This window comes from Antechinus flavipes, chromosome 4 (genome assembly GCF_016432865.1).
Source record: "Antechinus flavipes isolate AdamAnt ecotype Samford, QLD, Australia chromosome 4, AdamAnt_v2, whole genome shotgun sequence".
Classification (NCBI taxonomy): Eukaryota; Metazoa; Chordata; class Mammalia; order Dasyuromorphia; family Dasyuridae; genus Antechinus; species Antechinus flavipes.
In genome coordinates, this window is record NC_067401.1 from 123,497,844 (window position 1) to 123,510,910 (window position 13,067).

Consider the following 13,067-nt stretch of genomic DNA (forward strand, 5'->3'; position numbering starts at 1 on the left):
TTTGAAAATGAAGGGGACCATAAAAACCAAAAGATATCAATAAAAATAGGATTAAAACACTTAACTTGTTCTCACCTTTTATATTAATACAACTCTTTTTCTTCTCCTTTTTAGAGGCAATTGGGATTAAGTGTCTAAGGCCTGATTTGAAGGGCTGCACTCCATACACTGTGCCAAGTAGCTTAAATTAGACATGTAAAAATCAAATATGTAACACTCCAGAGTCTGGCTGAACCAGATTAGTATGTAATTGGAATTATTTAACAAAATAAATAAAAATGCAATAAAAAACAGATAATGTTAATATATAGTTTCCTAACTCAATATGTGGACCATAGAGATCCTTATGTTTGGTTTAGAGGCTCTCATTTCTATTTATGTTTGATACTACTGTGTTAAATGATGTATTTTCGGTGTAGATTCCTGGGATCTACTATTCATGGGTTATACATTACAGTATACTTATATCTACTACATGCTTATCCTATGCTTATTAGATTATCTAAAATTTTGTTCTTTGAAGTATTTTTCTTTGAAGCTCTTTGAAGATGGTAATATTCCATGATATGGCATTTCCAGAAGAATATCATAGTTAAAAAGATGAGTTTTCTCTTTTGTAGGAAATGGCTGAACAAATTACGGCATAGGAATGTAACACAACGTCATTACACAGTAAGAAACAATATAAAAAGTAAAGAGAAAAGAAATATTTATTTGGAGTCAGGAAGATCTGTACTGAGGGGGTGGAAGGGAGGAAAGGAGAGGGGGGGGGAGAGAGGGAGGAGAGGAGAAAGAGGGAGAGAGATACATGTAGATAAATAAGCCATCCTGTACCAAGATGGATGGAAAGAAGGAAAAAAAGAAAGAAGTTAGACAGCAGATTTTCTGGAGTAGCCATTAACATCTTTTTGGCTTTGGAGAACACTGAGACTTTCACCACCAAAAAACCTTTAGAAGTCATGCTTTTTTTTTTTTTAATTATTGACATGGGATATGCCCCACCGGGCAGATGCAATTAAGTCAGAACTCCCACGTATATACTTCTTTTTCTGCTTTGTATTATTAAAATAAAATAAAGTAAAAATCCACAAGTATCAATGAAAAAGTGTCCTCAGGGAAAAAACTCTTTCCCTTTTTTGTCTCTCCTTTCCTTCTCTTTCTTTTTTCTGTCTTATTCTCTTTCTTTCTTCCTTACCCCCATTACATTAAAAAAAAGCACTAGATAAAGATGTATTGAATAAGGGGATAAATCATATAGAGCCATGGAAGTGTTGAATGATTTCCAAAATAAAAAAAATTAAAATGTAAAATATGTGGTAGTGTTATCATCTTATGAAATTGAAGTAAAAAAAAAAAAACACAGTAGGTTGGGTTCTTAATATTTTTAGAAAAGTACTCCATTCATCTTCCATTTCATCCCACAACTGCTGAATAGAACTTTGATATCTACTTCTTTTCTTACTAGACTCTTAATATGAAATAAGAATGATGTATCTAAAAACCAGAAGTAATCACAGAATGAGGTGATTCCCAAGTGATAATGTCTACATTATAATTTTAGAGACAAATACAAGGAATGAAAAATTTCTAACCCAATGGTGAATTTTCTCCCAATTAATGGAAACTACCATAGTCTTAATGTAAATGAGAAAAATTCCTTCATAAGTTGAACAAGTATAAAGTTTAAATTCATCTTTCATTATTTTGGAATTCAACCCTACCTACAAATGTGAAAAAATGCACTGATAAAAAGTGATAAACATCTTTAGAAATCAACATAATAATTATAATAAACATTTGTATAGTGTTTACTATATGCCAGGCACTGTACTAATTAGTTTATGATTATTATTCCATTTGATTCTCAAAACAATTTTGGGAAAGATATGCTATTATTATCCCATTTTACAATTAAGGAAACTGAAGCAAACAGCGATTAAATTATTTCTTCAGGATCACAAAACTAATAAGTAAACAAAGCTAGATTTAAGCTCAGGTTTTCTTGACTTTGTCCAGTATTCTATGCACACGAATACCTACCTAACCCAAAAACTTAGCAAAATACCTCACAAAATTTTCTTTCAGGATGCAATTAGTACACATTTTGGTGATAATTACAGCCCATTAATATTTAAAATTTTTTTTAGGCATGAATACTTTATAAACTATAATAATCCAATATGCAAATAGTCATTATTCAGATATAGGTAAATAATTTTGCAGTAGATAAGAAATTCTTCCTGTAGGGTTTTTCTTTTTTTTTTTTTTAAATCTTAAGTGCCTATTTTCATGAAGGTATTTCTTTCCTGAAGCCAAATGCCATCATAAAAATAGTTTTTAAAAGGTAAATCTAACATACCTCACGAAAGTGACAAGTACTGTTACCACAGCAACCAGATCTTTATTTATAGGAGAATTTTCATTATCTGGTTTCAACATAGTTCATCAATTATTACAGCACACAGAGAAGATTATGGTCATGCATAAAAATTTTAACTACTTCTCCAGGGATATTTCTAATGTAAGTCATAATTTGACAGAGACTACCAAACAGCTCATTCATTTTGGTCATTTATTCAATAAAAATAAATTTTTAAAAAAGTATACTGCACCTTTCTAGATAGTCTATGAAGTTATATTACATACCCCTCCTCACAGAAGTAGAATTGAAAAACAACAACAGGAAAAAAGAATTAAGTGGGCATTTACTTGGATTAGATACATCCGTGGGGCTGTTGTTTGGAGAAGTAATTGGAGATGGCTCTCTTTTCTTGAATCCGGTTTTTATCTATGAAAGAAAATGAGAAACATGAAATGACATTTTCTAAAGTAGGTCAAAGACCAAGTTAGAAGGACATGTTAACATTTAAAAAATATATAGTTAAAGAGATTGAAGCAATACTGAAAAATATGAGCCAAACCCCTAACATTTGGATATGTTTGTCTTCAGATAGATAACTATAAAGTAAAAGAAATTCAGAATTAAAGTTAACAATTACTTTGAATCCTACTGTGTCCAAGGCCAATAAAATATAAGGCTTTATGCTGTTGCTTTCAAAGAGTAACAGAACCCAATATTTTAAAAAATGCCAGGGGCTAAAGAAGCTAGAAAATTTCATGTGCTATGTCTGAACAGCATGGACCTATGGCTGGCTTTATCTTTGAAAATTCTCAATCCGTTATCTAAAAGCCTACCTGTATTTTTTTAAAAATCTTTGTAGTGAACATAGGTTTCAAGTACAAATACTTCTCTTTGTTCCTTTGAGCTGTCAGAGCTCTGTGGTAGGGAACTCTTGATATGTGGGTTTGATCTGAAATTCTATCATTCTGCCCGAATCTAATTTTGCAGAACCATATTCAAGGAAATAGGGTCTATATAGGAGAGAGCAATGACCAGACAGACACTAAAGAACAGCTTTGGTATACAGAAAAGAAGCTAAAAAATCAAAAGAGAGACTTGTCTAAAGTCATCTAAGGCATCAAAAGAGAGGATGATAAATTGATTCACCATTGGAGTTGTCAGAAACTCAGTGTTATCTCTTGACCATATGTTGATATGTGTTACCATTGGGTCATCTCGATGCTGTCTCAAAAATCACAGGGGTTCAGTCCATGGTATGTTGACAATGCAATGGACTGATGACCTCACCACTGTGGTTATTCCCTCTAGCAATACAAATACCAATCCATTTGTGTCCTTTCATTCTTTTTTGTACATGGATTTCCTTGGATCTTCCAAAGATGACTCACCCAAAATACTGAAGGGGTTCCTCAAGATCTTTTTATATTTTGAGAATACCAATGGAAAAATTTGCAAAAGGTCTTCCCTGGAATACCTTCCCTATCATTCCCAAGTTGTCAATGTCTTTCCTTTATGACTACCCCCTATTTATGTTGTATCTTGCATCTATAGTTGTCTGCATGTTATCAGTCATTAGAACATAAGTTCCATGAGAGAAGGGACTGCATTTTTTCTTTTTTTTTTCCTATTTTTTGTATTCCCTGTATTTAGAATGGTGTCTGGTTACATGGAAATCTCTTAATAAATGTTTATTGGCTTAACTTAATGAAGCTGAATATTGGGAGTGAAATACAAATAGAAACAGAAAAAATTTGTAAATTTACAAATGAAAACTCTTACCTGATTTTTTTTAAAAGACATTAAGGTGGTATCTACAGTAATGGGAGTGGATGACATCTTTTGATCAAAGTTTTCATGATGAGAAAGGACATTAAAAGACGTTGAAACCTGAGTCTCACATCCTTCTGTAGATGACAAGAGAGATGAACGTTGTGTAGTTTCTTGCTGATTTGAGCTAAGCTTTTGTCTTATGAACCCTATTTCCCAAGCAGATTCTGATCTAGAATTAGAGAGAAATCATTTTATAAATATAAAAAGACATTAGCTATTTGAAATGGAAAGCAATGTAGTTTACTATAGAAATGTCAAATATGTGGTTCATGGCCTGAAGTGGATTAAAATGTATTTGGAAAATATTTAACAACAGAAATAAAGATAAAAAAGAACACAGATAATGTTAACATATGGTTTTTGAAGTAAATATGTGGCCTAATGTACAATTTAGTGGTCCCATTTCTGTCTAATTTTGATACCCTGTTATACATATTAGAGATTCTTATAGTGTGAAGTATTTGACAAAAACTTTTTATAACTATTGTTTTTTTAACAGACACACTACGTAACACATATTATCTTTTAGGGTTGATAGTTACCTTAATTTTGCTCTTGTAATTATGCTTTTGGCTTCTTCAAATGAAACACCAATCAATGACTCCTTATTTATGTAGACGAGTTGATCCCCTGGCTTTAGCCTCCCATCCTAGTAAATAAAAAACAAAACAAAACAAAAAAAAAAAAACATCACCTTTTTTTATTAAGAAAATTTAAAAGAATAAACATTACTAAAAGCAAATAATAACAATAGTGTAGTAATACAACATGTTGTGCAAAGAGTGAATTTATAAAATTGGAGTTTGGTTTCTTATGTAAGTGAAATGTTTCACTTTTACTTTATATTTTAAATGATTTTTCTTAGACTAAATCACTGGCAATATATATTGCCAGTAGAACTATGTCTATATATATATATATATATATATATATATATATATATATATATATATATATATATATATATATATTATATATATATATATTTGAACTAGTTTTTCCACTAAAAAAAAACCTCATCTTAAGTTCTAAATTACATTCTCTAATTTTTTCCCCTCCAAAATAATGTTTTAGGTTTAGTTTTTACTCAGGAAGAATTTTTTTTAGAAGTGTTTTGCATTTAAATTTGTCTAAGCAAGGAAAAGTCACCTTTCTACTTGGGTCAATGATTTTACTTGGGGCAGTGATTATAAGTTTTGAAGTGGAGTCTTTGAAATGACATTTTAAAACACCCTAAAGAAAACAAAAACAAAAAATCCCCCTACATTCTGCTTGGTTAAAAATATCCTACAGGTGTTTATTTTATTATAATTTTTTTATGATGTCAATATAATAATGACTTGGTGATTTTCAAAATATGTGGACTTTTAGTGGGTTCCCTCCAATCATGCAGATTGTACTCATATGCCTTATACTCTCTGAGTACTGCCTAAGGTTCAGGAAGGATAAGTGCGCACATGGTCACAACTAATGCAGGAGATAGGATTTCAAATATATCTACCATACTGCCTCCTCTCCTAACCCCATATTTTTATTTAATTGTGTATGATAATTAAATCAACTTGCATAATATGGGGTGTCCCCAAAATCTTAGTATAGTTTTAAGCTTTAAGAATTTAATAGCTATTAAATAATAATGATGGTGATGATGATAATTTTGAAAAAGCTTAAAACTGTGCTAAGACTTTGAAACACCCTGTATATTTAAATTTTGTGAAAATGAAATTACGTATAAAGAAAAGCTAATAATCTCTACTAAGCTCTCTTTTGATACCTCATTATATAGCATGGAGTTGATTTGTGGGTTCTGAAAGGCGGTGGGAAAGGAAAGTAAGCCCTGATGAAAATGATATATTCTCTCCTTCTCCCTCAAAATTTAGAGGGGTTTCAATATGGTCAGTGGAAAGAGTGACTACATTCATAAATTCATGGGCCTTTAAAATATAAAGTATATGCTGGAAAATCCATGGATATTTTGCTGCCCAACAAAACAAGCAGTGGACTAAATGTTATAAGACTACTGTCAAAAATGGACAAATCACTAGGTACTTTGATGGATTTGTGATCTCATCAATCAATTGTAATACCAATAGCTTATCCCACAAAGACTAAGGATGTTATTGTATTTTTAAGAGACTTTGAAAAATTTCAGAAGAGCTGGCAAAATGAAAGATCAGAGAGAAGCCAAGTTCTCCAAAAGATATTCCAGAAAAATGAGAAAATTGCTCTAGAAAGATTAATAAAGAAATCAGAAAAGACTCAGAAGTACCATTGTTCACTCCAGAACCACATAAAAAAGATGGCCAGAAAAGGATTGGAGGCTAATAGAAGGGTCAAAGAATCACCATGGCCAGATAGCATAATCCAGTAGGCAGAAATGCATTACTGTCCTACTATACGCACTAACCCAAGCAGCAACCCAAACTCTGCTTGAAGACCAAAAATAAGGGGGAAGCTACCCACCCATGAGGCAGTCCATTCTAATTTTGGATAGCTCTAATTTTTAGAAGACTTTTCCAAATTTGCCCTTTTTTGAAACTCCTATACACTTGCTCCTATTCCTTTTTGAGGCCCAAAAGAGTAAATCTAATCTTTCACCTACACATTGGTCCTCCAGACACTTGAACACAAATACCATCCTGACTATCCTCTTCTTCAGGTTAAACATTCATAATTCCTACTATCAGGGGGACTTTAAATCAGGAGTGTATAAACTTTGGGGTTTTCGTGGCAAGGATATTGGAATGGTTTGCCATTTCCTTTCACTTATTTTACAGATGAGGAAACTGAGGCAAATATGTTTAAGTGACTTGCCCAAGGTCACACAGCTAGTTCTTAGGCTGGACTGGAACTCAGGCCTTCTTGACTCCAGGTCTAGTATTCTATCCACTGTGCCACTTACCTGCTTTCCTTAGTCCAAAATTGCCTTAGCTTTTGTAGGCTATTGCCTCATGCTGCTATTATTGAGCTTACAATCCACCAAAATCCCCAATTCTTTTTAGCTATCTAACAAAGCCTCTTTCTTATACTGAGCTTGTGAAATTGATTGTGGGGAATCCAAATTTAAGACTTTATATTTATCCCCAAATTTCATCTAATTAAATTCAACCCACTGCACTAGCTGTCAAAATCTTTTTAGCTCTTGACTCTGCTGACCAGTGTTTTAGTTATTCCCCCTCTCCCTATTTTGTGTCATTGGCAAAACATAAGCTTTCATTCTAATTACTTTATTAAAGTCATGGAAAAAATGGTTAAACAGTTTAAGACTAAGCATGGATCCAGAGAATTCTACTGGATACTTCCTGCCCAGTTGACAATGAACCATGATTACTAATTGAGTCTAAACTGTGTTGTTGTTTTAATCCATGGAACTCTCTTTTCCACAAGAATAGTATATTCTTATAATTCAAAGCAAAATTCAAAATGTTAAATTCAAAGCAAAAAAGCAAATTAGAAGGGTGGAGTATACACTAACAACAATCATATGAGTGAGATGAATAGACAAATGTGAAAGTAAAACTGGAAAGAGAATTCTCATGGGAACTAAAATGAACTGATTTAAAAACATACTGTAATTATTAATTTCATTATTAATTAATTTAATTGGAGCAGCTAGTTGGTGTAGTAGATAGAGCACCAGCCCTGAAGTCAGGAAGACCTGAATCCAAATCTGGTCTCAACACTTCCTAGCTGTGTGAGCCTTGGCAAATCACTTAACCCCAAATGCCTTGCTAGATGAACATAGGATAGTTTATCTCTCAGACTTGTGGAAGAGAAAGAAATTTGTGACCAAAGATGAACTAGAGACCATTACCGATCACAAAATAGAAAATTTTGATTATATCAAATTAAAAAGCCTTTGTACAAACAGAACGAATGCAAACAAGATTAGTAGGGAAGCAACAAACTGGGAAAACATCTTTACAATTAAAGGTTCTGATAAAGGCCTCATTTCCAAAATATATAGAGAACTGACTCAAATTTATAAAAAATCAAGCCATTCTCCAATTGATAAATGGTCAAAGGATATGAACAGACAATTTTCAGATGAAGAAATTGAAACTATTACCACTCACATGAAAGAGTGTTCCAAATCACTATTGATAAGAAAAATGCAAATTAAGACAACTTTGAGATATCACTACACACCTGTCAGATTGGCTAAGATGACAGGAAAAAACAATGATGAATGTTGGAGGGGATGCGGGAAAACAGGGACACTGATGCATTGTTGGTAGAGTTGTGAACGAATACAACCATTCTGGAGAGCAATCTGGAATTATGCCCAAAAAGTTATCAAGCTGTGCATACCCTTTGATCCAGCAGTGTTTCTATTGAGCTTATACCCCAAAGAGATACTAAAAAAGGGAAAGGGACCTGTATGTGCCAAAATGTTGGTAGCAGCCCTGTTTGTAGTGGCTAGAAACTGGAAAATGAATGGATGCCCATCAATTGGAGAATGGCTGGGTAAATTGTGGTATATGAATGTTATGGAATATTATTGCTCTGTAAGGAATGACCAGCAGGATGAATACAGAGAGGCTTGGAGAGACCTACATGGACTGATGCTAAGTGAGATGAGCAGAACCAGGAGATCATTATATACTTCGACAACGATACTGTATGAGGATGTATTCTGATGGAAGTGGATTTCTATGACAAAGAGACCTAATTGAGTTTCAATGGATAAATGATGGACAGAAACAGCTACACCCAAAGAAGGAACACTGGGAAATGAATGTGAACTATTTGCATTTTTGATTTTCTTCCCGAGTTATTTTTACCTTTCGAATCCAATTCTCCCTGTCCAACAGGAGAGTTCTGCAAATATGTATTGTATCTAGGATATACTGCAACATATTTAACATATATAGGACTGCCTGCCATCTTGGGGAGGGGGGGTGAAGGGAGGGAGGAGAAAAAACGAAACATAAGTGAGTGCAAGGGATAATGTTGTAAAAAAATTATCCTGGCATGGATTCTGTCAATACAAAGTTATTATTAAATAAAATAAAATTTAAATAAAAAAAAAACAAAAAACAGGCAATTGTGAATTAAAAAAAAAATGCCTTGCGGGAGGAGATATATATGGATTAATTAATTTAATTTTGATGTATAGAAATATTAATCAGGCTTAAGTGCTTGTAATAATGTTTTATGGAATTTTTATTAAAACATTTATTTTTAAACAAGTAATACAAATACAGAGACACATGATAGGAGCTGTAGTATGTTTGTATTGTTGAGTTGTTTCAGATGTGCTCAAAATGTTGGGGTTTTGTTTTGGAAAAGGTACAAGAGTGGTTTGTCATTTCTTCCTCTAGCTCAATTGACAGATGAAGGGAATTGAGGCAAACAGGGTTATATGACTTGCCCAGGGTCACACAGTTAGTAAATGTCAGAGGCTGGATTGGAACTCAGGACTTCCTGAATCTAGGCCACAGCTCTCTATCCACTGCAGCACCTTCTAGTATAGTGTAGTGGATAGCTATTTGGCCCAAGATTCAGGGAAGACCTTCTTTGGTTATGGAAGACACATTATGGTTTTGTGATTCTGGAAAAATCATTTAATTTCTATGTTCTGGGTACTCTCTAAAAGTATGAATTGCAACTCAATTTCTGTATCTACATTGGTAGAAGGGGTAAGAGCATACCACACAGGTATATTCATGAGTATCTAAAGGATATTAGCAATAGAGCATAGTAGAGAAAAAGCTAATCTTAGGGTCTAGGGTCAGCAAGACCTGTATGCCCTGCCCCTCTCTCTCTCTCTCTCTCTCTCTCTCTCTCTCTCTCTCTCTCTCTCTCTCTCTCTCTATATATATATATATATATATATATATATATATATATATATTTGTTTGTTTTGTTTTGTTTTGTTTTGTTTTTTTCTGAGGCAATTGGGGTTAAGTGACTTGCCAAGGTCACATAACAAGGAAGTGTTAAGTGTTTGAGGTCATATTTGAACTTATGTCCTCCTGACTTCAGGGCTGGTGCTCTATCCAATGCACCACCTAGCTGCCCCTGCCCTGCCAACGTTACCTTGCTAAGTCACTTCATCTCTCAGTGACCCAGTCAACATTTTAAGACCATTGGATGAAAGAAGGTGTGTCTTCACAAGGAAATCTTCAAACCAAGGAAGTCACAGGCCCAGATTTAAACAGACAAACAAAAATAATATAAACCTAACTTATCCGAGAATATGCCTATACCTTGCTAATCTTGATATTAATTGATCAATCAATCAACATATACTAAATCTCTACTAAAGATACAAAAAAGAAGCAAAAGCAAAAGCTCCTATCTTCAAGAAACATATAGCCTAATAGGGAAAACAACATAAATATTATATATTATATATTAAATATAAATAAATAAATACAAAGCAAGCAATAAGCAGGATAAAAAGGAAATAATTTAGAGGAAAGCCACTAGAATTAAGAGGGATTAGGAAAAAAGGTCCCTTTAGTTGGGACTTAAAGGAAGAATGGAACAAGGAAGGAGTTAAAGGCATAGGGGATAGCCAGAGAAAATACCTGGATCCAAGAAGTGAAGCATCTTCTTTGGGGAACAGCAAGGAGGCCTGTGTTACTGGATCAAAGAATATGTATTAGAGAGTAAGATGTAAGAAGGGTAGAAATATAGGAGGGAGATAGGTAATGAAGGACTTTAGATGTCAAATAAAGCATTTTGTATTTGTTCTTAGAGTTAAAAGGAAGTCACCAGAGTTTACTGAGTAGGAGGCAGATATAGTCAGGCCTGAATTTTAGGGAAGTTGGCTGAAAAAGGATGGATAACAACCATCACAGTAATAGGTAATTTTCATCTAGCATCTACTATGTGCTTTGTGATAGGTGCTTTATAAATATAAAATGTCATTTGAGACTCACAATATCCTTGAGAGATAGGTGCTATTATTATTCTCATTTTATAGATGAAGAAACCTAAGGGAACAGAAATTAAGTTACTTGCCCAGGATTACACTGTTAGTAAGTATCTGAAGCAAGATTTGAAATCAGACCTAGCCTAACTACAAGCCCAAGACTCTTATCCACTGTGTTGCTTTCATTGACTGCAGTGGGAAAAGACTTGAGGCAGGATGATCACCAGCAAATTATTTCAATAGTCCAGGGAGGAGGTGATGAGGGTCTCATTATCCTAAAGAGGTGAGGAAGAGTAAGGAATCAATGATGTCGTAAGTTGTGATCCTGAGGCATCAGGAGGCTGACCTGGCCCTTGTCAGTAACAGAGAAGGTAGGGTGGGAAGGTTTGAAGAGGGTGACAGGAAGGATTTGGGGGGGAGGGAGAGGGAAGTTTTTTGTACATGCTTCGGCTAAAGTCTCTACTGGATATTCAGTTCAAGATGTTTGAAAAACAGCTGGAAATATAACTTTTTAAAAAGATGAGCAGAAAGATTGGAGCAGAATAGGTAGATTTGAGAATCATCAGCATGGAAATGGTGACTTAAATCCGTGGGAGCAGATGACATCACTAACTTGTCATTAGTCCTTTTTTTCAAAGAGGATCTATAACATTACAGAGTAATATCTTAAGTTATACATGAAATGAATTTAAGAGAAGCGGAGTTACACAAAGTAATCAGTTTCATTTGCTCTTCCAGAATCATTAAAATCTAATGACAATACAAAAAATCCAGTGACCAAAAAAAAAAAAAAAAAAAGATGGTAGGTGATGGCCTGGGATACAGCGGATTCCCCAAGAATTTCACAACACTGACTCGACTGGCACTGGAACAAATTGTTGTTGGCTACCTATTCCACAAAAGGAAGTCTTCACATGCTTTAAGTGGGCATGTTCTTCACTTACTAATGGGTCTGGGGTCTGTCAGTTACTCTCAATCTGATTTTTATTTTATTATTTTATTTTTTAAATATTCATTCAATTTGTTTGTTTATTTATTTGTCTGCTAATTTATTTATTTAAGCTTTTTATTTTCAAAACAGATACATGGATAATTTTTCAACATCGATCCTTGCAAAATCTTATGTTCCAAAATTTCCCCCTTTTCCCTTCACCTCTTCCCCTAGATGACAAGTAATCCAAAATTCAATCTGATTTTTTTAAAACCATCTGCCAAGACAATTTACAAGGATGCTTCACATCCTAGACAATTTACACATGTTACAGCTTTTTAGAGCCACAACTAAGAGTTAGATGAGAGGTAGACACCAAAGGTGAATGAGCAGCCCTGAAAAGGGATCAGGCAAGCCTTCACATCAGAGAGTGTAGTTCTCACTGAACACCCATGTACTCCAAAGATCACCAGGAAAAGAGAAGAGGACCCAGGACAGAACCCTTAGGGAACCCATGGTTACCAGGAGTGCCCTGGATAAGGACACAGCAAAGGAGACAAAAGAACAGTCAGACAGGAAGGAGAAAAAGTGGGAGAGAGTAGTGTCCATTACTGGTCATTTAGATTTATATGCATCTACAATGATAAGGACTCTGAATACAGATTGTAACAAATACATTTTACCTTATGATTCCTTAAAAATAAGGCAGAGTATTCTAATGAAGCCTATTTGAATATCCATTCAGCAAATTCAGCAAATTTTTCTTATTAAATACCTACCAGGAAAAAGCCTTTAGGTTGGATGCCTGAGGGTACCAAGACAAAAAAGAATAAAATTCCTGCCTTCCAATTTATAGGAGAACATATATAATATACCTACACAAGCATAATTGAAAACAGAAGATTCAAAGTATGGCTAACAAAATTAGAAGTTGAAAAGATCACTTTTCATGAGGGATGGATTAAGAAATGACTGATCTGATCAAAATTATTACATACCAATAATCATAGACTCATTCAACCAGTATTTAAAAATCTATTGTACTGGTTTTTTTTTGGCAC

General features: G+C 33.9%; 1 protein-coding gene across 5 annotated transcripts in view; it reads right to left on the reverse strand.

Annotated features, from left to right (window-relative positions):
- Positions 1–13,067, reverse strand: part of STXBP4 (syntaxin binding protein 4) — a 221,834-nt gene that overhangs the window by 170,826 nt on the left and 37,941 nt on the right. For all 5 annotated transcript variants that reach the window (XM_051994255.1, XM_051994257.1, XM_051994258.1 and 2 more), the window contains 3 exons: positions 4,735–4,841; positions 4,142–4,361; positions 2,710–2,788 (listed from right to left, as the gene is read on the reverse strand). In XM_051994255.1, coding sequence (XP_051850215.1) covers positions 2,710–2,788; positions 4,142–4,361; positions 4,735–4,841 — 406 coding nt within the window. The remainder of the gene's footprint in view (positions 1–2,709; positions 2,789–4,141; positions 4,362–4,734; positions 4,842–13,067) is intronic.